The sequence below is a fragment of the Chrysemys picta genome, chromosome 10, assembly GCF_011386835.1.
Source record: "Chrysemys picta bellii isolate R12L10 chromosome 10, ASM1138683v2, whole genome shotgun sequence".
Lineage (NCBI taxonomy): Eukaryota > Metazoa > Chordata > Testudines > Emydidae > Chrysemys > Chrysemys picta.
In genome coordinates, this window is record NC_088800.1 from 49,957,986 (window position 1) to 49,982,871 (window position 24,886).

A 24,886-nucleotide genomic window follows, 5' to 3' on the forward strand; every position below is an offset into this window, starting at 1 on the left:
ATCTCTTTTTCTTTCAGCTCCATCTCTCTCTTGTGGGCCTCCTCTTTGGCTTTTTCCAGTTCCATCTCTCTTTCATGGGCCTCCTTTTTGGCTTTTTCTTCTCTTGCTCTCTGCTCTGTCTCGAGTTTTGTTAATTGAAGCAGTCTCTGATGTTTTCTTTCATTTTCTTCTGGTTCTAGTTTGGCCAGTTCTATTTTTTTAGCTACTTCTTTGGTAGTCATTTTCCTGTTTTCTTGTGCTGGGTCACCCCCTCTGCAGTTGACTGAAACTGGGAAGCTCTCAGCTCTGGCTGCTGCTGAGTTAACAGAGACTTTCTAACTAGCTACTCCCAAGGATGTAAAAAGAAAAAAAAACAATTCAGCTTGTAAATTCCTTTTACCAGTCAAGTTTGCTCATTTGAACACTTCTCTTAACAAAGGACCTTGTTAAAAAAACTTAACACCTCTGCCTTCAGGCAAGGAGAGATAAGATATACATCTATCTACCTCCAGCTCGGCTTTTCAAGCAGCTAGAAGGAAAAAAAAATCTCACTGGCTTTTGGGTTTAAAATGATCCCACCGCTCTGCCACCATGTCAAGGCTGTATCCCCACTTTGAACTTTAGGGTACAAATGTAGGGGCCTGCATGAAAACTTCTAAGCTTAACTACCAGCTTAGCTCTGGTCCGCTGCCACCATCCCAAGGCTAATTTCCTTCCCTGGGTAGCCTTGAGAGACCTTCACCAATTCCCTGGTGAATACAGATCCAACCCCCTTGGATCTTAAAACAAGGAGAAATTAACCATCCCCCCTCCTTCCTCCCACCAACTCCTGGTGAATACAGATCCAACCCCCTTGGATCTAAAACAAGGAAAAATCAATCAGGTTCTTAAAAAGAAGGCATTTAATTAAAGAAAAAGGTAAAAATCATCTCTGTAAAATCAGTATGGAAATTAACCTTACAGGGTAATCAAACTTAAAGAGCTCAGAGGACTCCCCTCTAGTCTTAGGTTCAAAGTACAGCAAACAAAGATAAACACTCTAGTAAAAGGTACATTTACAAGTTGAGAAAACAAAGGAAAACTAACACGCCTTGCCTGGCTATTTACTTACAAGTTTGAAATAGGAGAGACTTGTTTAGAAAGATGGGGAGACCCTGGATTGATGTCTGGTCCCTCTCAGTCCCGAGAGCTAACACTTCCCAAAACAAAGAACACAAACAAAAGCCTTCCCCCCCCCCCAAAGATTTGAAAGTATCTTGTCCCCTTATTGGTCCTTGGTCAGATGCCAGCCAGGTTACCTGAGCTTCTTAACCCTTTACAGGGAAAAGGATTTTGGAGTCTCTGGCCAGGAGGGATTTTATAGTACTGTACACAGGACAGCTGTTACCCTTCCCTTTATAGTTATGTCACCATCTTTACGCGTTCGTGCTGCACACGCTTCATTACTCCTCCCTCGAGTCCCACTTTGATACTAAATGGCGGGACCTTTTACCAGTAGTAGAGGGCGGGGAACCCCGGTGGGCCAGTTTATATTCCATCTTAGTCCCACAGCCTGCTGGGTATATCAGCTGGTGGCTCCTGCACGGAGCCATGAGCACGGGTGTGTACTTGGTGTGGTTCACCTCTGTCCCTGAAGCCTGTCCCTTTTGTGGCGTGAGGGAGACCCTGGCGCACACGTACCTTCAGTGCACCAGGCTGCAGCCCCTCTTCCGGCTCCTCCAGAGCCTCTTATTGAGGTTCTGGCTGCACTTTTCCCCGCATTTGTTTATTTATGCACACCCAATCCGAGGCCCCACGAAGTTGCGGGACCACCTCGTCAACTTCCTCCTGGCCATGGACAAGGTGGCCATCCATAACACCAGGGAGCGGAGGTTGGCAGAGGGGGACCCCTGCGACTTCTTCCCCACTCTTCATTTCCCCACCTTTGTGCCCCGCCCTGATACCAAGTGGCGGGATCTTTTACCAGCTGCAGAGGGTGAGGGTGGGCCAGCCTGTATTCCACGGCCCGCCGGGGACATTAGTTAGTGGCTCCTCCATGACTCTAGTTGAGTTCTGGGCTCAGTAGCTCCTCCCCAGGCTGGGGGAGGGGCCTTCACTTCCCAGCATCCAATAGGACCACTCTCCCACTGCTCCCTGGCCCTGCTGTATCATAGTCCACATTGGTGCTTTACTTAAATAATTCCTCTCACTCCCTTGTACTTACCCCTCTGATGTCTTTATTGAGCACAATTATATCTCCCATCAACTTTCTTTTGATTAGGCTAAACAAGCCAAGCTCTTTGAGTTTCCTTTCATAAGATAGATTTTCCATTCCTCAGATCATCCTAGTAGCCCTTCTCTGCACCTGTTCTAGTTTGAATTCATCTTTCTTAAACATGTGAGACAAGAGTTGCACACAGTATTCCAGATGAGGTCGCACCAGTTCATTGTATAACAGTATAAACCAGGGGTCGGCAGCCTTTCAGAAGTGGTGTGCTGAGTCTTCATTTATTCACTCTAATTTAAGGTTTTGCATGCCAGTAATAAATTTTAACGTTTTTAGAAGGTCTCTTTCTATAAGTCTATAATATATAACTAAACTATTGTTTTATTGTTTTAAATAAGGTTTTAGAAATGTTTAATTAGCTTAATTTAAAATTAAATCAAAATGCAGAGGCCCCCCGGACCGGTGGCCAGGACCCGGGCCGTGTGAGTGCCACTGAAAATCAGCTTGCGTGCCGCCTTCGGCACGCGTGCCATAGGTTGCCTACCCCTGGTATAAACCCTTCCCTGTCTCTACTGGAAATACCTCTCCTGATACATCCTAGGACTGCATTAGCCTTTTTCACAGCCACATCACATTGATGGCTTATGGTCATCCTGTCATCAACGAATACACTTAGGTCTTTCTCCTTTTCTGTCACTTCCAACTGATAATTCCTAGCTTTTGCACTATTACATTTAATCCCATTTCTATTACTCCAGTTTAGAAGGTCATTCAGATCTTCTTGTATGATATTCCGGTCCTCCTCAATATTGACAATACATCCCAACTTTGTATCATACACAAATTTTATTAGTACATACTCACTTTTTGTGTCAACGTCAGTAATAAAAATGTTAAACAAGATTGGTCCCAAAACTGATCCCTGAGGAACTCCACTAGTAACCTCCCTCCAGCCTGACTGTTCAACTTTCAATATGATCCATTGTAGTTGTCCCTTTAACCAATTCCTTATACACCTTTCAGTTCTCATATTAATCCCCATCTTCTCCAATTTAACTAATAATTTCCCATGTAGAACTGTATCAAATGCCTTACTGAAGTCCAGGTAGATTAGAACTACTGCATTTCCTTTGTCTAAGAAATCAGTTATCTTCTTAGAGAAGGAGATCAGATTGGTCTCGCACAATCTACCTTTTGTAAAACCTTGTTGTAGTTTATTCCAATTACCATTCATCTCTATATCCTTAACTACTTTCTGTTTCAAAATTTGTTCCAAGACCTTGCATACAATTGAGGTCAAACTAACAGGCTTGTAGTTTCCTGGATCACTTTTTCCCCCTTTCTTAAAAATAGGAACTATATTAGCAATTCTCCAGTCATAAGGTACAACCCCCCAGTTTACAGATACATGAAAAATCCTTGCTATTGGGCTTGCAATTTCATGTGCCAGTTCCTTTAATATTCTAGGTTGGAGATTATCCGGGCCCTCCGAGTTAGTCCCATTAAACTGTTTGAGTTTGACTTGCACTTCATATGTGGTAATTTCTACTCCCATATCCTTGTTGCCATTAGCTACCCTGCCACTATCCCTAAGCTCTTCATTAGTTTCATTAACAACTGAGGCAAAGTATTTGTTTAGGTGTTGGGCCATACCTAATTATCTTTAATCTTCACCCCATCCTTAGTGCTTAGTGCTTAGGTCCCACTTCTTCTTTCCTTGTTTTCTTCTTATTTATATGGCTGTAGAACCTTTTACTATTGGTTTTAATTCCCTTTGCAGGTCCAACTCTGCTTGGCTTTTGGCAGTTCTCACTTTATCCCTACACTTCCTGACCCCCAAAAGGTAGCTTTGCTTGCTGATTCTTCCCAACTTCCATTCCTTGTAGGCTTTCTGCTTTCTCTTAATCACCTCTTTCAGATGCTTGTTCATCCAGTTTGGTCTGCAACCCTTCCCTAGGAATTTTTCACCCTTGCTTGGGATGCAGACTTCAGAGAGCTTCTGCAACTTTGACTTAAAGTTGATTCCAAGCCTCCTCCACATTCAGATCCCAGAATGGCCCATTTCCCCATAGTCTACGCACTGAGGAGCCTCTCTGGTATGTTCATAAGGAAGAGGAATTGCAAAAGCAGAGGTGGCCTCAAACATATGTGAAAGCAGAAATGAGACCACTGTGCAAGTGATGACTTAGCTTTGGAGTTAAGTACCCTGGCCTCAGTGTCCTCAGACCATTATTTTCCATCAGAGACGGGCTTGGCCTTGGAATGTGCTGTTGTGCTGACCTGTGGGAAAGAGTGTAAGGCTGCCTTAATGCAGGGATGTGGCCCCTGATGTTAAATTGGCAGTGTCCCCTTAATTAAGCATCCATGTGGCCCTTCTAGTGGGACCTTCCCGATTCTGTTCAGCACAAAAAAAGATAATTAGTTGTGGGACTGGAGAGGGACCTAGTAACCCTCCCAGGACAGAAGTGAGTGGGGTGCTGGATTTTTGCTCCAGTGAAGAATAGCTGGGCTGCCACGACCCAGAGAGAGACACTTTTGAAAAGACTAATCTTAGAAACAAGGGAATCTAAACTTCTCACGTACCCTGTGTTGGAAGTGGGCGGATGTGGCTTTTTAATGAATTCTAATTAACGTTTAGATCTGTAAAGCACTAGATATAATCAGGGCTAAATATTGTTAGTATTTTAATGTTTTTTATAAATCTTGGCGTCCACTCTCCTGGCTGGCAGAGGAGAGCTCATTGCAAATCCAGAGGGTGGTGGTGCCATGCTCTTTTTAAGCTCTATTAGACCACACTCCCTTAACAGAACACTGAGAAGTAGTTTTAGCCCAAAATGTAGGTTTTGTATGAGGTGGATTTTACAGCCGTTGGCAGGAACTGAAATATCTTCATGCTAAAAAACGCAGGGAAAGCAGATGGTATTTTTAATCATCCTCCGCAACATTTGCAATCCAATTGCAGCCATGTGCTAGTGCATTAGATCAGGAGAACTAAAATTTTGGCTTCCTTGTAGGCAGGGCTGGCCTTAGCAAGAGCGGGGCCTGATTCCTGGGGGCGGGGCTGCCGCTGGCAAGCCCCGCCCCCAGGAATCAGGCCGTGCTCTGGCCAGGGTCGCAGGGTTTGGGTGCGGGCCGGAGCCGCTGGGGTCAGGTCTGGGGGTGCTCGGCTGGCCCCGCTCGGCCGGGGCCGGGCCAGAGTCGCTCGGCCGGGGCCGGGCCGGCGTGCTCAGCCGGGAACGGCGCCCCGGGGCCAGAGCCGCCGGAGCCAGGGCCGGAGGTGCTCGAGCCGGGGCCGGAGCCGCGGTGCTGGGCCGGGGGTGCTTGGGCGGAACTGGGGCCAGTGCCGGGCCGGAGCCAGAGCTGCTTGGGCCGGGGCCGTGGGGCCGGGCCGGTGCGCTCGGCCGGAACCGGGGCTGGTGCCCCGGGGCCGGGGCCGGAGCCGGAGCTGCTCAGTCGGGGCCGGGCCGGCGCCCTGGGGCCGGAGCTGCTCGGGCCGGGGCTGCGGGGCCGGGCCAACGTGCTTGGCTGAAACCGGGGCCGGTGCCCCGGGGCCTGAGCCGGGCTGCAGCCAGAGCCGCTGGGGCCGGGGCCGGACTGGGCCGCGCCTCCCCGGAGCCCTCCTCGTGCCCCCCCCACCCCAGCTTACCTGCTGCTGCCCGCCTGCCCCTGCTTCTTTTCAGACTTCCCACGAACATCTGATTTGCGGTAAGCAGGGGAGGGGGAGGAGCAGGGGGCGGAGCGTTCAGGGGAGAGGAGGAGGGGGAAGTGAGCTGGGGGCGGAGGCGGGGTGGACAGCTGTGGGGCCCTCTTAGGCACGGGGCCCCCGATTCAGCCATTTCGGCTGAATTGGCCTAAAGCTGGCCCTGCTTGTAGGACACGTCCTGTTTCTGCAGAGCTGTGTGCAGTCCTTGCTGTCCATTGATCGTGCCAGAGAAAGCAGCTGTCAGTCTGCTTCAGATTGTACCAGACTGATAGACTATTCTGTAACACCTTTCTCCTGCCTGCTCTGTCTCAGCTCTCCAGATCAAATTGCCAGGATATCAATTTGTAAATTAAATTCAACAGAGCCAGCGCTTCCCCTCCCACCCACAGCCATGAGATGTAGATATTTCTTTTCTGCCATTATGATTTCCAATCTCTCCAGCTTTTGGACCATTGCTGGAGAATTTTGTTACCATCCTATGGATTAGCAATTTGTTCTCTCAGTCTCTTTGTGGGTGTTGAAGCTCAGCTCAGATTCTTCTACTTTGTTGCTCCAGGCTATGTGGACACTGATGATAGTATGAATTCTCAACTCTTATGAATCATAGAATCATAGGACTGGAAGGGACCTCGAGAGGTCATCTAGTCCTGTCCCCTGCACTCATGGCAGGACTAAGTATTATCTAGACCAGTGGTTCCCAAACTTTAACAACCTGTGAACCCCTTTCACTAAAATGTCAAGTCTCACGAACCCCCTCCTAAAAATGAATATTTCCAGAGATTTTTTCCTTTACCTGAGTATAAATTATAAAAGCGGTGATCGTGGAAATATAAAATTTGTTTTTATGACATGCTTATTACACACTATTTATTATTTATCATTACAGTATTTTTATTACATTATGAAAATGGCAACACTCTTCCAAGATCTCACCTTCATAGCTTGTATCAAGGCTCCTATGTTTCATCAAGGAGTATCAGATGTGAAACAGCATGAAGGTATTTAAAAGGCCAACTCAAAGAGTTCCTCCTACACAAGCATTCAGGTCTTGAGCAGTCCAGGCAAACACCGCATCTTACAACAAAGCTTAAACTTGTTCTTCACAATAATTTAAAAAACAATACTAGCTGCCTGTTTAATTTTAAAAACAGCAAAAAATATCCACCTCCCTTTTAATTTCTTATAAGGAGTCTTGAAGTTTAAATCTCCTCAGTGTGATAGACATGCTTGCTTTGATCTGCTTAGGTCTTGGAAGTCCAGGGGCTCTAGGCTGCTGGCCCTTGCTGCCCAGGGTTCCTAGGGACAGCTCTGTCCACCATTAGGGAATTTTTTCCCGAGAACCCCCTGTAACATTTCGCAAATCCCCAGGGGTTCACAAACCCCAGTTTGGGAACCACTGATCTAGATCATCCCTGACAGGTGTTTGTCTAACCTGCTCTTAAAAATCTCCAATGATGGAGATTCTACAACCTCTGTGGGCAATTAATTCCAGTGCTTAACCACTCTGACAGTTAGGAAGTTTCTGTGCAGTAAAGCAGTTTTCTGTGCTGTAACTCCCAACCACTTAGTGTGCAGAAACTGTGTATTGCAGTGCTTTAAAAAAACCACCCCGACGAGAGATGTAGAGCTTTCTGCGCCAGGGCTACAGCACTGTGGTGCCAGTGTAGACACCGTGGTGATTACAGCGCTGTGATTGGCCTCCGGGAGGTGTCCCACAATGCCTGTTCTCATCTCTCGTCATTGGTTTGAACTCTACTGCCCTGCCCTCAGGTGACCAACCATCATCCCCACCCTGTAAATTCCTTTGGAAATTTGAAAGTCTCCTTCCTGTTTGCTTGGTGATGTGAGCAGTGGTCTCAGCGCATCTCTCCAGGTGGCCATGCCTGCTCCACGCACCAGGCGATCCCCCGCTTGGAGCAATGCCGGGCTGCTGGACCTCATCGGCATTTGGGGAGAGGAGACTGTCCAGTCCCAGCTGCGCTCCAGCCATAGGAATTATGATACCTACGGACAGATTTCACGATGCATGACTGAAAGGGGCCATGACTGGGACATATTGCAGTGCAGGGTCAAAGTGAAGGAGCTGTGGAACGCCCACCACAAAGCGTGGGAGGCAAACTGCTGCTCCAGTGCTGTGCCCACGAGCTGCAGTTCTACAAAGAGCTGGACGCGATACTCGGCGGCGACCCCATGTCCACTGCAAAGACCAATGTGGCTACATCGGTGCCAGTTGAGAATGGGCCGAGCCAGGAGGAAGAAATCTTGGACAAGGATGTGGCAGGGAAGGGAGACCCAGATGCAGAGGATGACTTGGAGGCCAGAGATGCATGCAGCCAGGAGCTCTTTTCTACCACGGAGGAGGCTAGTCAGTCACAGCTGTCAGAGATTGGTAAAGCACAAACAGGAGAGGAGGCCCCTGGTAAGTGGATCTGATTTTGGGAATCGCTGAAGCGAGTTATTGGGGGCAGGAGGGTTGCAGAAAGCAGGCTTGTCTCCCACTGTATGCCTAGTCTGAGCAGCGGAACAGGCTGTTGATTGACTCCCTTACTTCACAGGAATCTTCCTCAGAGATCTCCAGGAAACTCTCGTGGAGATACTGGGCAATCCACTACTGCAGGTTCTTTGTCAGAGCTGCTTTGTTTCTTGCCCCATTAACGGTAACTTTCCTGTGCCACTGTGCTGTCACGGTGTGGGGAAGGGGGAACCATTGATGCACACAGGCAAACCGCGTAGGGGCCAGGACGGAAGCCACAGGCTTGGAGAAGACCCTCCTTTGATTCCCTGTTCACCCTCAGCAGCGAGATATCTTCCATAATGATCACATCCTATGGAAAGGGTGGGGACAGGAATGATTATCAGGCCCCCCCTACAGTGCCGGCTCTCCCCAAGAGCCACGTGCCCAGCAGGGTCTGGGAAGAGTGATTTACCCTGCCCTTGTGGCTACTCACCATTTTGGAGGTCTTGTGGCTCATGTGTGCTTGCCTGGGGTCAGCCAGTTGGTGACAGGTATGTGAGTACTGGCTGTGTTTTAAATCACTGAATCAGTGTTGTCTGTGTTGCAAACAATATTGCTTCTGTAAAATGTTGCGGTTAAATTTCACACATATGAACTTGGGAGCCCAGCCTCCCTCTTTATTATCGACGGCTGAACGGCTGTGTAGACTTAGAAAGCGACCATGAAGAACTAAGGAGGACTTTCTGCGTGACGTTATGAAACACTCCGCCGCTGAGAAACAGGAATTGAAGGTGTGGCGGGACAGCGAGAAGAGGAACCGAAAGGAGAACACGGCACGCCAGAATGAATCCACGGAGCGGCTCTTAAAGGTTATGGAGCACCAAGCAGACACGCTCCAGGCGATACTAGCTCTTCAAACCGAGCAGCTCCGTGTCCGCCCTCCCTTGCAGTCGCTGTCGCAAAACTCTTTCCCATGAGCCCCCCAGACACTGCCAACACACTCAGGGGTGGCAGGTTTGTAGAACTTTTGGTGGTGCCCAGAACCCACACCCAAACTCTGCCCCCCACCTACCTGAGGCTCTGGGAGGGAGTTTGGGAGGAGGTCTGGGGTACAGGCCCTGGGCTGGGGCAGGGGATTGGGGTGCAGGAGGGGTGCAGGGTGCAGGCTCTGGGAGGGAGTTTGGATGTAGAAGGGGTGAGAGGTTGGGCTCTGGGAGGGAGGTTGGGTGGGGGAGGAGGTCTGGGGGTGCAGGAGAGGGTGAGGGGTGCAGGCTCTGGGATTGAGTTTGGGTGTAGGCTCTGGGCTGGGGCAAGGGGTGGGCGTGCAGGAGGGGGTGAGGGGTGCAGGCTCTGGGACTGAGTTTGGGGGTAGGAGAGGGTGTGTGGGAAGGGAGTGGGGGTGCAGGCTTTGGGAGGGAGTTTCGGGGTTGGAGGGGGTGTAGAGGGAGGGGGTGCAGGGGTGAGGGCTGTGGGGTGTGGCTGTGGATGAGGGGTTTGGGGTGCGGGGTGAAGGCTGTGGGGTGGGGCTGGGGATGAGGGGTTCATGATGCAGGAGGGGGCTCAGGGCTGAGGCAGAGGGTTGGGGTGCGGGGGGTGATGGCTCTGGCTGGGGGTGTGGGCTCTGGGGTGGGATAGGGCTGGGGATGTGTTTGGGGTGCAGGCAGGCTGCCCTGGGGCTGGGGCCGGAGAGGAGGATTCCTCTCAGCCCTCCCCCCGTCTGCAGCAGTGAGCTCTGGGGGAGGGGCCCCCCACCCCCTGGCAGCACACTCACCCCGCACCACTGTCACTGCACGTGCTCCTAGGGCCCCTCTCAGGTCCAGGAAGCCTCCTTGTCTCCTCTGCAGTGGGTGCGGGGAGGGAGGGGGGCTGCCATCACATATGTACCTCCTCCCCTCCTGCTGCCCCTCACTGTAGCCTCACTGGGTGTGGGGGATGGGGCTGCCCCTTGCCCAGCGTGGGGCGGAAGCCATGACTGCGGGTGGGGGGACCCCCTGTGCTGGTGGAAGGTCCCGCCAGAAAAAGGAAGGGTCTGAGGTGGAAGGGCAGGGGCAGGACAGCCTGCCCTGGCATTAGTAAATGGAGGGCACTAGGACCCTGCAGCGGAAGTTGATGCCAGGAGCCAGGAGAGCAGAGTCCGTGTGGAGCTGCAGGGGAGAGGCAGGGATGCTTGGGGTCCCGGGGAGGTGCGTGGGGACAGCAAGTGGGGGCCGGGGGACACTCGGGGGAGATGCGGGGGGTGGCAGGGGGAGCCGGGGGAGAGACCCGGCCCCAAACATTGGTGGAGCTGGGCCTCCGGGCCCTGAATATTGCTGGAGCCCGGGCACCATGGGCCCATATAACTTACCACCCCGATCACGCTCTTATCAACCTCCTGGCTCCAGTCTATACCTGCAGTATTTCACTCCTCCCACCTCACCGTCCAGCCCTGTGGACTCCCAGTACCCACTGCACTCAACACCCATCCCTCTTCAGTTTGGCCCTGCTGAAGTACAGCACCCGCTGCGTCATACTCCAAAGGAGAAGGTTGGATATGATTCCTGGACATACACAAATCTTTAGCCATCCCATGACCCCTCCTCCTCCTGAGTCCTTCTGTTCTCCCCTCCCCCTCCCTGCTGATTTTTGTTTTTGTTTGACTCTCTCCTCTGGTTGTTGTCTTTTAATAAAATAATTGTGTTGGTTTGAAAGCAATCTTTATTCTATTAATTGAAAGCAAAAAGAGCACTGCAAAGCAACATACAATTATGTTAAACCCCCTTATTGCATCCTGTGCACCAATCACCTCCTAGCATTACAAGCACTGCAATCCTGAGCATAGCAACAAATATTAGTGGATTTCAGTTTCAAATTGCTGCCTCAAGGCATCCCTGATCCTTATGGCCCTGTGCTGTGCCCCTCTAATAGACATGGTCTCTGGCTGTTCAAACTCAGCCTCCAGGCACTGAGCCTCTGCAGTCCAGCCCTGAGTGAAGCTTTCACCCTTCCCTTCACAAATATTATGAAGCATACAGCATGTGGCTATAAGCATAGGAATATTGTCATTGGCCAGGTCCAGCTTCCCATAGAGGCAGCACCAGCAGGCTTTTAAATGGCCAAAAGCACACTCGACAGTCATTCTGCACTTGCTCAGCCTGTTGTTGAACTGCTCCTTGCTGCTGTCAAGTTGCCCTGTGTATGGCCTTATAAGCCACGGCATTAAGGGGTAGGCGGGGTCTCCCAGGATCACAATGGGCATTTCGACTTCCCCTACAGTGATCTTCTGGTCCAGGAAGAAAGTCCCTGCTTGCAACTCCCTGAACAGGCCAGTGTTCCAAAAGATGCGTGCGCCATGCACCTTTCCACACCAGCCTGTGTTAATGTCTGTGAAACGCCCACAGTGATCCAAAAGCGCCTGGAGAGCCATTGAGAAATACCCCTTGCGATTAATATACTCGGTGGCTAGGTGGTTTGGTGCCAGAATTGGAATATGCGTCCCATCTATCGCCCCTCCGCAGTTAGGGAAGCCCATTTGTGCAAAGCCATCCACAATGTCACGCACGCTACCCAGAGTCACGGTCTTTTGGATCAGGATGCAATTAATGGCCCTGCACACTTCTGTCAACACGAGTCCAATGGAAGACTTTCCCACTCTGAACTGATTAGTGACCGATCAGTAGCAGTCTGGAGTAGCCAGTTTCCACAGTGCGATCACCACATGCTTATCCAACAGCAGAGCAACTTTCATTCTCATGTCCTTGTGCCACAGGCCTGGGGCGAGCTTATCACACAGTCCCATGAATGTGGCTTTCCTCATCCGAAAGTTCTGTAGCCACTGCTCATCATCCCAGACGTGCATCACGATGCGATCCCACCACTCAGTGCTTGTTTCCCGAGCTCAGAAGCAATCTCACTACTACATGTGGCGAGATCAATGTCACACTCCTCTTGCCTTTGTAGTTTAAGGAATAACTCCACTGCCACTCATGATGTGTTAGTCAGAGCGAGCAGCATACTGGCCAACAGTTCGGGATCCATTCCTGCAGCCCGAAGAGGCAGAGCGTGCAGTACACAAACAGTTGAAAGATGGCGCCAAATGAGGACGGAAGCACAGGGATTTCTGGGATGCAAAGCAATGCATCACAGGTCATTGGGACAGGATGCCCCGCGACCCCCTCTGCCTTCCCACAGCTCTTAGCAGCAGAAGAGAAAGAGGTGCTCTGTGGGATAGCTACCCAGAGTGCACTGCTCTGAATACCGCTGCAGGTGAACACGCTATTGCACAGGCAGCTGACAGTGTGAACACACAACAGCAGTTTCCCTTCAGCGCTCTCTAAGCGGTGCTGTAACTGCCGGTGCTGTAACTTTGCCACTGTAGACGTGCTCTTAGGAAGTTTTTCCTAATATCCAAAACCTAAACCTCCCTCGCTGCAGTTTAAGCCCATTGCTTCTTGTCCTATCCTCAGAGGTTAACAAGAACATTTTTTCTCCCTCCTCCTTGTAACAAACTTTTATGTACTTGAAAACTGTTATCATGTTCCCTCTCAGTCTTCTCTTCTCTGGACTAAACAAACCCAATTTTTTCAGACTTCCCTCATAGGTCTTGATGAAGTGTTTTTCACCCATAGCTCTCACAGCACTTTACAAAGGCAGGTCAGTATCACTATTTCTGTTTTATAGATGGGGGAAAATGAGGAGATGAATGACTTCCCCAGGGTCAAACAGACAATCTGTGGTAGAGCCAATGCTAGCAATATCCTGCACCCCAGTCCACTGCCTTAGTCACTAGGCCACACTGATTAGCTCTCCAAAACAAAAACAAACAAACAAAAAAACCCACAACAAAAAACTTAATTCTGTGGTGTTCTTTGTAATACATGGAGCTTATGGACCAACAGCCCTTCCTATCCTGGCAGCTCCCCACACACGCTCACACTGCTAGGTTCTCAAAAACACTTAATTCGGAGGATTGCAGGGAGGGTTCTGGGGGTCTGTGATGGTTGGTTCATGGACCATTGCTAGAGAACCTTGGCTCAACATTGTCCATTTTCTCCTTCAACAAGATCTACATTATTGCAGCCTTTATGATCCACCGTGGTGTCTGTTGGCAAGAGCTAGGGGTCTGGTGATGACACACAGGATGGCAACGAGGGGGGTTCTGAGGATGGAAAAAACGATCACATTTTCCATGTAAATAGCCAGGTTTGAGTGCACTTCAAGTGATTCCCCAAGTACAACGCCAGACAACAAGCTTCATACCAACATTTTAGGGCCCTATTCGTTAATCAAAGGGAATGGGCTCTCAAGAGAAACTCACATCTGCTTATCTAGGCTGCCTTTGCTAAACAATTTCCTCAGCCACGTGCCAGCTTTTGCCTGGGCTATTCCCTCCTGCCCATGCAGATCTCTCATTGATGTCACTGGGAGTTCTGCACATGCAGGGAGAGCAGGAAATCAGCATTCATAGCCGCTGTGCGGAACTGAGAGGAGGATTTTTGCCTACAATGTTTCTCATTGAAAGGAATTTTCAGCTTGACATTGGCATGGGGCCAGCCGTCACATTATATGAATGACTGAAATGATCCCATCAAACTCAGAGCCCCAGCATTCCAATTCACAAACACACACAGCATGTTAAACATAAAATCTCAAGGAAAACTCAGCAAGTGGCTGCTCCCCGCCTTCCCCTCACCCCAGCCGGGGCTGGGACTTTCTGTTCCCCTTGCACAGCAGAAAAAGATATGATCATGAAAAGAAATATTGTGCAAAGTTTACATCCTGAGATGGTGTTTCATGTGCTGACCTTTCACTGTCTCCCATTTATTCTTTCACATGCCCTGGGCTCATTAGATCTCATCTCCCTGCTTCCAAAGAGAAGCATTGATCCTTTCAGCCATGACTGGGCCCAGCCTCTGAAGATCCTATCATTAAACCTGCCTAGAAAAAAACAGAAGAACACGGCTTTGTAGGTCAGATCCACCCCCTGCTGCTTCTAGGTTCCTCCACACACCAGAGAAGGGCACTGTACCTGAAGGTGGGATTCCCCCACAGGGCCTTCACTGCAGTGGGATTTGTGCCCCTCCCTCCCCGAAAGCACCAGTCGAGGAGAGCAGTTGGGATTTCTGCTGTCAGTGGCTGCCTCTCCCTTCATTTGCAGACAGAGGAACTGGTGAAGAACACCTTGTCTATGCTAGGTTGCGGATGAGGGAAAATAGAGATGAGTCAGATCCAGATTAGGTTTGGGGTCTTCTAAACTCTCACAAACTGACCTAGCAGCTGATAGAGCAAGACTGCTGCCATTGTGAGTGGTGGAGATTTTATGGGATTAGCTGGTCTAACCAAATCCTTGGGCCATATCTGATTTGGGTCTGAAAAGAGGCCCTGTCTATCTTAGGATACAACAAGGGCCCAGTAACGTGGGTGGCGTCAGCTCTTGGTGTTGGTATTAGACACTCCCTATCTCTGCAATGCAATTCGGGGCAGAAGGGTGGAAATATTTGCAAGATTGGGTTTTTTTCTTCAAATGATCAAGGAAAAAATATAGAAGAGAACTGCCTGTGCGAGAGTTTCCTCTTCCCCACCCCCATCCTTACCCCTATTGAGCACAACTAGTCGTATAACCAGTGTGGCTTTGCTGAAAGTGGCCATTACAGCCATTTCAAAGATTTTCCTTCTCAGATCTCACCACACAAGGGAATCTTACCTATTCACATGACAGACATGAAAAGGATGTTTCTGTGAATATGGTGGGATGGTTGAAGCCAAGCCAAGCATGAAACACATGTCTGCAGGTCAGGGAGGGGAATGGCTGCTTGCTTGGTAATATTTTATTTTTCATTTTCTTAAAAATTATTCTTCGTTATTTGCATTCCAGCAGCCCCTACTGGCCTCAGCCGAGGTAAAGGCCCCATTGTGCTAGCTGCTGTACAAACTAATAGGAGGAGACAGTGCCTGCCCTGAAGAGCTTACAATCTAAATAGCCAAGTGAGACAGCATAGGAGAAAGGAGAGATTATTGTCCCCATTTTACAGATGGGGTCCCAAGGCACAGGGAGATCCCACCACCTGTCTACAGTCACAGGGGGAATGTGTGTGCCAGAGCCAGGATTTGAACTGGCAACTCCCATTCCTGTGTCCTAACAAAAAGCCAGATGAATTTCATACTGGTGAACTATGCAGCGATGGCAGACAAGCCTCTATTTTTTAGACTCAGCAGGTGCAGGCTTGGTAGGCCAGAAATGACTCCAGTGCTGCCCACAACCACATATATCCACTGTCTGCTTCCAGTACAGGCTGGGTGTCTCTGGGAGGGAGCCCGTCTCTGATTTAGGGAGCAAGTTACAAGAGCAATACTGTCATAGCCTCCATTGGGTTCTCCCCTCCGCCCCCGTTATCAGCATTCTGTTCCTTCTCTTTCCTCAAACTCTATCTTCAGTTAAAGGCAGTTTGATCCACTTATTGCAATGCACCCAAAGTTTCCTACATTATTATCATATTAAAGAGCACAGTTTCACTAAGGGTTTACCACAGCTGCTGTATAGATGATAATATGCCAGGTCTTGCAGCCCATGATCCAGGCTTCAGCAAACTGCTGGATCTGGAGTCCTTTTGAACAGTGGCTCACAATAAAGAGGAAGGATGGTCCAGTTGGTTAAGGCACTAACCCAGGACCTGGGTTCAAGTTCCTGTTCTGCCACAGACTTCTTGGGCAGCCTCAGGCAAGTCACTTAGCCTCTCTGTGCCTCAGTTTTCAACTTGTACAATAGCTATAATAGCCCTCCTCTGCTTGGTATGAGGATAAATACACTAAAGATTGTTAGATGTTTGGATACCATGGTGATTGGGCCAGATAAGACAACCTCATTGTGGGTTGCAACCCATCAAACATCCTCCTGGGACTGTGCGCATCCCACAAACCTTGGCAGGATGGAAGCGGGGCTCTTTTCTCTTGCCTCTGATTGCCCCTGCCAGCTGAGTCTGGCTTTGCCTCCCTGCTGCTGCACCCCTCAACAGCTGTTGGGTAGGGCGGGGGAGGGCTGCTGCACGCTGCACCCTGAGAATGGAATCCTGTTCCCTCTCCTTCCTTTTCTGCATCCCCTCAACAGGGGGTATCAGCCCAGCCATGACCCCCAAAGACTCCCTGATGACCCCAGGGGGTATGATCCACATTTTGGGAAGCCCTGCCCTACAAGAAGGACACATACCCATCTGCTGGTTTTGGCTGGCAAGCTCCATCCTGATCTAAGGGTCCTTTAGATGCAGGAGAACTCCAGCCATCCCTGATGTTGGCTGGCCAGGAATGTCTTGAGTTTAGGGCTCCTTTACTCAGGGAGGAGATCTATTACCTTAAGAGAGAACAAGGCTCAGAAAAGAGGGCTGAAGACAGCCATGGGTTTGCTTATGATAAAGAATTATACAGGCTAGTATTCTTCAGCCTAGGAAGAAGAGTAGGAGGGGACTTGAAGGAGGTATATACATTTATAGGGTGTAAATGGAAACATATCTGTTCCTCTTTTAACCATGCATCATAATACAAGAACAAGGAAGACACTGGGGCAGTAACTGTGCTGCAGACAAAAGGAAATGTGCTTTCTGCAATGACAGAGTCAGCCTGTGAAATTCACTGGCTTGATTTCAAAAAGGCCTGGATGAAGTTATGGCCATTTTTAACAGCTGGAGCTGTGGCAGCTCAGACAATGACATGGGGAAATGAAATGCTTTCAAGGTATAATGCGGCTGTGCATGGCAGCCTCCACTTCAAAATCTCTAAGTGCTTCACACACATTAATAAATTCAGCCTCACAACCACCCCAAAGAGGAAGGGAAGGATCCTTATCCCTGCTTCACAGGTGGGAAAACAAAGGCACAGAGAGGGGAAAGGGTCTTGTCCAGAACCAGGAATATAATCCAGATTTCCTGACTTCTAGTTCTGTACTCTCACCTCTAGGGCCTGGACCAAGCTTCCTGCCATAAACTCACCTTCCATGGATGGAAACTGAAGTGACTTACAGACTTGAGAGCAGTGAGTCTGTTTCAAGTTTATCAGCCACAATGGTACAAAGACCAGAAGCCACTAGAAATGTCTCCACTAGATCTCTTACTGGTGGAAATTTGTGTGTGAACATTCCGAGTGTATGGCCTCTGAGAGAAGCTCCCAGAGACTGTAGTGTGGGACTGATATGGGATGGTTGCTTAAAAAAAACATTAGTAAAGATCAGTACTATAGACCATCTACTAGCTGGGTTTTAGGCATCTCAGGTCAATTCAACTTTGGTTTTCCTCACTTCACACAGTTTGTGTGTCTAGGGGCTTGTCTACATGGCAAGTTACTTATGAATCTGTAGTGTATCAGGTAGGCTGCACTCTGCACTGTACCCAGTATCTGCATGGGACGCTATTGCTGAGCAAGCTGGTGTGTGGAAGATTCGCACCCTGGCTTGCAGTGCAGTAACTTTCTGTGTAGATCTAAATAGTTTGGTCCCCTTTGCTCAGAGATGCATTCCTAGAGCCTCACCCCCTATAGCACAGCTGACTGTAAGCAGAATGAACAGAGAGCAGCTTGGGGGAAAAGATGCACATGTCCCATGGTCTATATTAAGAGTGTGTTGCTTCTTCCTGAAGGACAGTTTTTTCCAATCAGTTGACCCAGTCAGGATCACATGGGGTAGCCTGATTGTCAGCAAATAGCTCATCATTATTTAATAATGCCTCAGCTCTATATATAAATAAAGGCAATGGTGTTCCACCCATTCCCATGTGACTGACCACAGACTCCCAGTTCACAGCCTTTCCTGAAGAGATCCTGATAACTCCCTAAAGTTGTAGAGGAATTTCCTGCTTGATCAGGGACAAGTTCTCCTCCCAGTTATGCTGGTGCTGTTCTACTGGAGCTGATGGTGTAACTGGGAAGGCAGGCTGGCCCACTGTAGAACGCAGACTCTGGTCATAATATTCTGTGCCACAGTGTAACAAGACCAGGTTGAAATGATGGTACTATTATTAACAACAATAGCACCTACTCCATGCTAGTGCTTTCCAGTCACTCAGGAAGGGTGGGTCTGCTCTGGGCAGTTTACAGTCTATCTCAATCTTGTATTTGCCCCCAGCAGGCAGAGAGCTAATGCATCCAGAATCCTCTGCTAGTGGAAATGGGCTACAGCGAGAGACCCATACTGGCCTCCCCAGCGAGGAATTGGGGCAGGATCCTGTGCATTATTTAATAAATGGGGGGCAGGTGTCTCTGCGGGGAGAGTATGACAGAAGTTCAATACTCTCTCTGGCACAGAGGGAATGGGGAAAGAGGGGAGAGATAATTAAAGAGAATGGGAAAAGGGATCAGGTGTATTAGGAAAATTAACACAGTAAAGAGACCATTTCAATCAGCAGGGCTGTTACTGTAGAAGTTCAGCAGGGGGTGCAGTGAAGGATTCTAGGAGGGAATGGAGGAAAATGCCAGCTGGAAGAAAGGCATGTAGTAAACAAATGGAAGGGTGGAGGGCTTAGCATCTGTCTCTGGGACAATGACACATAGGGGCATTATACGGGCAGTGGAGAGCAATGGAGTTTGGAATCAGGCATTGGATCACATCTGCTTCAACCATGCTTGTTCGACAGCTGTTTGCTGAATACATGGAGACATGCGGGAGCTGATCGTAGCTCCCATCCTAACTGTGCCCCAGAGACACACACCCCATGACATTCACCCTGGCGCAGAAAGCCAGCACAAAGCGCTACACCTCTGTCCCACTGAAGCTCATACGTTGTGATTGTGCGATGAGCTCGGCTCTGGGGCTTCACTGAGCTGCTCCAAATTTCCCCTCACACACTTGCAAAAAGAGGTGGTCACTGTGATGGATGGAGAGCTGATCTGCAATAACAGCTGGACACTGGAATTTGACCTGGTTATTGGGATGTTTAGCATATGACTGTATTGAGGTTCAGTGTGAAAAAACAAGCCGGAAGGGAAGCATAGCTCAAGATACGCCACTCCTCAGCAAACACTTGAGGGTTGTTACGGGACAATGGCAGAGCCATAGGCCTGAGGAGCTGGCTTGTCCTCCGGCTGAGCCATCGAAAATGGTTTTAACAAAGAGACCAAAGTCCAGGAACAAAGGAACTCTGGCTGGTTTAAAGGGGAGCTGGTCAGGACAACCAGACTGACACAGGAACCTTGGCGTGTCTGAAGATGTTGGGTCAGTCTGGTGTCCCACCAGGAGCTAGCAGAGAGTTAGTTAAGAGAAACATAGGTGTGACTGTTTGTTGTTTTAAAGCCTTTTTTTCTCTTATGCCTTGTTTCTACTATGAGAACAACTACCACTCTGTTTTAAGAAGGCTGTTTGGTCATTATATTCACTACTGGTCACAGACTCCCAAAGGCAGCAACTGCAGGTGACGAACCAGTAAGCCCAGTGGGTATGCAGGATACTGTAGCCCCAGGGCCTGGTCTTGTACAGTAGTGGCTGGGTGTGTAGTATAGACACTGCATGCCCAGCTAGCATGGGTATAAATAGCAGTGTAGATGGTGAGGCACAGCTTAGGTGAGTAGAACAGAGAGCCCTACATGCCTGAACCCTCTACACACCCAAGCAGTGTCTCCCATGCCCACACTAGTATGTTTAGCAGTGTAGGGTCCCACTGCCTGCCCAATGCCAGAGCCCTTCCCCCTAGCAATGGAAAGCTCTAGCAGCAGGGACAGGCTCTGACAGGGTGGGGTGAGAGAAGCATTTAGACTTTCCCTCCTGCCTTCCCTCTGCCAGCGCCTTCCACTGCCGCTTGTAGCTACGTACTGGAGTGACAAATGTGGATACAGCCTGCTTTCGCTATGGTGTGTAGTTACACATGCAGTGCCTGTACTCTACATGCTGCCATGAGTGTAGACAAGGGCTAAGAGAGGGAAAACTGGAATTCCACCCTAGGAGAGGTAAAGGCATGAGAACTGAGTGTGCACTCAGAGAGACCAGAATGGGACAGAGATTCACCCAGCCCTATAACCATGACAGTCTACATGATATTGGGATACTTTGGGGTTCAATCCAGACAGGTAAGAGGCTGTGTCACTGCCTGCCTTGTAATCCTGTCTGCCTCTTTCCTGTGCAGCTTTGGTTCATAGCCTGGATATCAAGAGCCTCCTTACAGCACCCTGACTTCATCCAGACTTCCATCAGCCAGTTTACTTCTTGCGGGGTGACAACAGCCTTTCCAGCCCTGAGTTTTCCCCAAACTGTCTTCCCTGGGGTGTTGAGTTAACTACTCCTAAAGAGATAGCACACAGCAGCCTGTTAGGTTATCTGGGGTTAACACACCTTTCCCTTCAACCATCGCTTGCTTACAGAAAAAGTAAAACAAGTTTAGTAACAAACGGACACAAGTGTAAGTGATACCAAGTGGCAGAATAAGGATAGAAATGGTTACAAACAAACAAGTGAAAATACACTACAGACGCCCCCTGGATTATGCAAACCCGATTTATGCAAATCCGCACTTACAGAAAAAGTTCCATAAGCTAGAAATAGGGTGTTGGGTTTTTTTGGCATAATGGTCAGGTATATATTTCCAGCTTACGCAAAATTCGAGTTATGCAAGGCGTTCCGGAACGGAACGCTTGTGTAAGTTGGGGAGCGTCTGTACTAAGACTGAAACTCAATTTAACAAACTGGAGTGTTTTGTTCATAGAAGGTGTCTCACCATAGTCGTTCTTCCTGCACAACTGGCTAGTCCTTAGCCAGGATCCAAAACAGAGGTCAAAGTGCTTGGTTTCCTTGAGTGAAGAATAACTCAGGGGTTCTCTCTCACTTCTTTTTATAATCCAGTAAACTGCTGAAATGTATTTGAAAAGTAAGCCCAAAGTTTCTCTCTTCTGCTGTAGTGCAGACGCCATGCTATCTTCTCCCCGCCTTGTTAGCTTTGTTTACCTTACATGTAAATGTACCCTCATCATCTCTGAGAGATGACCAGGCTGATCAGACAACCAAATTCATATTCCTTTGTCTAAGACAGACAGGGCTTATGCATTGCTTGCCGAACAGTTTAAGAACATAATATAATTCTGGACACACCCTGTACAGACACAATGATTTTTGGGACCAGCATGTTACCTTTTTGTATTATACCTACATGACACCTTTTAGAGAGCAGATTATAACAATAGTGTGTTAGGTGTAGTGAGTATGTCAGGCCTCACAAGAGTTGCCGTCAGAGCCGTGAACCATCAATGGGCCTGTGTGTCACAATCACATGTGGGAAGGGATGCCTTTATAAGACAATCCCTCTTTTAATATGTGATCCATGCTATGAAGCAGTCTGAGAACCTCTGTTAAGCTTTGATCCTTTCCTGGTTTCCTGTTGAAGGAAGGCTGTCCCAATGTGGCTTGGAGAGGGGACAGTTTGCCAAATGAGAGGTGCTTTACTGCAGATAAGCTAAGAAATGAAGATCTAGTTTTCTAGTTCTTCTGTTTCTTCCTCATGCCCATTGCACAAATCAGTGCTTCTCAGCCTTGCCCTGAATGTTATTGCTCTTCAGTGTGGTATGGATCTTTTGCTGGGCTCAGAGTGCATTTACTTTTACTGAGATTTCATGTCCCTTTGCTTTTTAAAAGCTCAGAGGCAATTGAGCGGGTCATCATTATTTCTGAATTGCATGAGCACTGACATCAAAAAGCATTTCTGGGAGTCGCCACTGCTGTCAATCTCCCACTCACACTTCAGCAGTGCAGGATCATCAGTTAGCAGGAAACTGATTAAATATCAAGCTCCACATACATCCTCTGCCTCTAATACCATTTTAAAGGCAGGAGGGGGGAACTAGTTGGCATTGGGTGTTCTATGTTTTTGATTCCTTCTGCTTTGTTTACAAGGCAAGCAGAGATCCAGACCCTGCCAGTAGGTTCTGGCTGGATTGACGAGGACAGGTCATGCTCCATCACTCAGGACAAAAACTCTTTCTTGAAACTTGTGTAGTCTGATTGTTATCTGTCCATGATCTTGCCTCTCCCTCCTTGCAGAGTTGCTGAGAAGGAACTCACCCCAAATAGCTCGACAGTGGACTCAGGAACAATGGACATTGACTGGAGGCTGCCCTGACTAGTGGCCAGTGAGAGGGCTCAGATATAATGTCTACTCTATTTGGCTATCAGAGCAGTGCAACTCCCCTCACAGCTGCAAGAATGCTTCTGGTTGGAGGGGGTTCTACCTGAGCACAAAGCAGCACCAAAGGACCCAGAGAATTTAAAAGACAGCCCAAAATACAGCTACTAGCCCTGCCTGAAAAAATAACCAGACTCTTGCTTGGGAAACTTGCACACCTGACCCACCTGACCCTATGGGCCCCATTAAACATATGCTAACCCAACTTCCCCTGCCAGTCAGTTATTCCCCCATGGCTTCCATGTCTGCAATTCCAAAACTTGGTATATAGTTAGTGTGTCTCCTAAGGAGGGGATGATATTCTAAAGGGCTGAGTGTTGCTTGGAATAATCTTTGCCTTGTGGTCCTAAAACTGCTCCCCTTCTCCCCAGAGACCCTTTAAAGTGTGGGGGAACAATCACAAGCCTCCACTTCTGTTTGTACAGTATGTTAGGGGGTGGGTTTGACTGCAAGTGAGGCTACGGTCTAGATGGAGGCCAGTACATTTCCTACTCAATGCGGCCCACCTTTCCCCCAGTGAATTTAAAATGTCATTGAGTTAAAGGGGCCATTAAATAAGGTATACGTGAAGTTTCACTAACTAGTGAAGCATGTCAAAGACACTCAACAGACAGCTACATTGGAATAGTGTGCATCAGCTGTGTCAGCCACACACCCTTTGCTGGCTTCCCCACAGACCAAGATAAAACAATTATACAGGCAAAAAGCCGCCTTTGTGAATGAATCCCTGGGAAGGGACTATGGTTACTGGCAAGGGTGTTTTTCTTACTAACAACCAATTAGCTGCCCTAGCAGTCTAGGCACAATACAACATAGCATTAGACCGGGAGTCCAAGGTCAGGTACCACCTCTTGCACCTGTGCACACAGGTAAAGGGGATGGAGAGGGAGGCATGTTGCAGAGGACTAAAAAGGGCATCTTGGTGTTTGGGGGAGAGGGAGAATCCTCCTAACTCTTCGCCCCTTAAACAATATTAATAAAATAGCAGAGATGTCATGAATCTGTGGAATGAACTGATCTCTGGAGAGAACAGAGTTTGAAAACAATATGCTCAGCGATCGTTCCTATTGCAGAGAAGTACTGTAAGCATTACACAGTCAGTAGAGCATTATGGGTATTGAACTAGGGCCTTGTCTACACTACACAGCTTTGTCGGCAAAAGGCAGCTTTTTCAGCAAAACAGTACAGGTGTATGCACTGCAATACCACTTTTGGTGACAAAACTTCTCAGTTTTAGCAACAAAATAAAACCACCTCAACGAGAGACATAAGACTTTTTGTGCAAAAGTTTTGTCGACAAAGTGCCAATGAAGCCACCACGCTTGATTTTATCGCTTTAATTGGCCTCCAGAAGGTGTCCCACAATGCCCATCCTGACTGCTATGGTCAGAAGTTCTAACTCCACTGCCCTGCAGCCAGGTAAACAACCTTCCATCTCTCCCCCCTTAAAGCCCCAGGATTTTTTGAAATCCCACTTCCTGTTTGCTCGGTGTGAAGAATTCACTTTGCATCTTCCCAGCTGACCAAGGCGGCTCCATGCAGCAGATGCTCTCCCGCTTGAACCACTGCAGAGCTGTTGGATCTGCTCAGTATTTGGGGAGAGGAAGCTGTGCAGTCCCAGCTACACTCCAGTCATAGGAAATTCAATACCTACAGGCAGATTTCTCAAGGCTTATGTGAAAAGGGCTATGATCAGCACACGGTGCAGTGCAGAGCAAAGGAGCAGAGGAAGATCTACCAGAAGGCAAGGGAGGCAAACCATCGCTCCAGTGCTGCACTGAAGACCTGCTGTTTCTATAAGGAGTTGGATGCTATCCTCGGCAGCGACCCTACTTCCACTGCCAAAAGCCCAGTGGATATTTTGGTGGGGCTGGAGCCAGTGGACCTAACTCAGAGGCTGAAGTCCTTGATGAAGAGGTGGAGTTAGATGACCATGTGGAGGCCACGGCGGGGTCACCTGGTGGTGTGTCCAGTCAAGAGGTTTTCTCCACTCTGGACGTGTCTAGCCAGTCTCGGCAGTTGCACTCCGGCAAGCAAGAAGCAGGAGAGGATACCCATGGTACATGGTTTTGCTTTGTGAAGTGAGGAGGTGGGCTGAAGGCGTAGAAATGTACAAGGCTAGCTGTGTTTCTGTGTGTTGGACATTTCCCTGTGCGGCTAAGCAGTATGAGATTTCACAGGAATCCTACAGAGAGATCTCTAGGAAACTTTCCTGGAGATACTTGGCAATCCTCTACTGAAGGGTCCTTGGCAGAGAGCTCTTCGTTCCTTCCCCCACTGAAAGAAACTTTACCGCGCCATTCTGCAATCACTTATGCAGGGACCAAAGCAGCACACAAGCGAGCAGTATAGGGACCGGGTTGGAAGCGACTATGCACCCTTGCTTCCTCTCAGGAGTGAGATATCTGCTACAATGACCCCTGCCT

At 48.8% G+C, this 24,886-nt stretch overlaps 1 protein-coding gene across 3 annotated transcripts in view; it reads right to left on the bottom strand.

Moving 5' to 3' along the window:
• The window catches only part of TBC1D24 (TBC1 domain family member 24), a 104,068-nt gene that overhangs the window by 5,105 nt on the left and 74,077 nt on the right, over positions 1-24,886 (bottom strand). Inside the window, exon 8 of one of the 3 annotated variants that reach the window (XM_065558662.1) lies at positions 153-24,884. The exons of the other annotated variants lie outside the window; for them this stretch is intronic. Coding sequence (XP_065414734.1) covers positions 24,769-24,884 — 116 coding nt within the window. The 3' untranslated portion in view covers positions 153-24,768. Of the gene's footprint in view, positions 1-152; positions 24,885-24,886 lie in introns of those variants that run through there. 3 annotated transcript variants of the gene reach the window in all.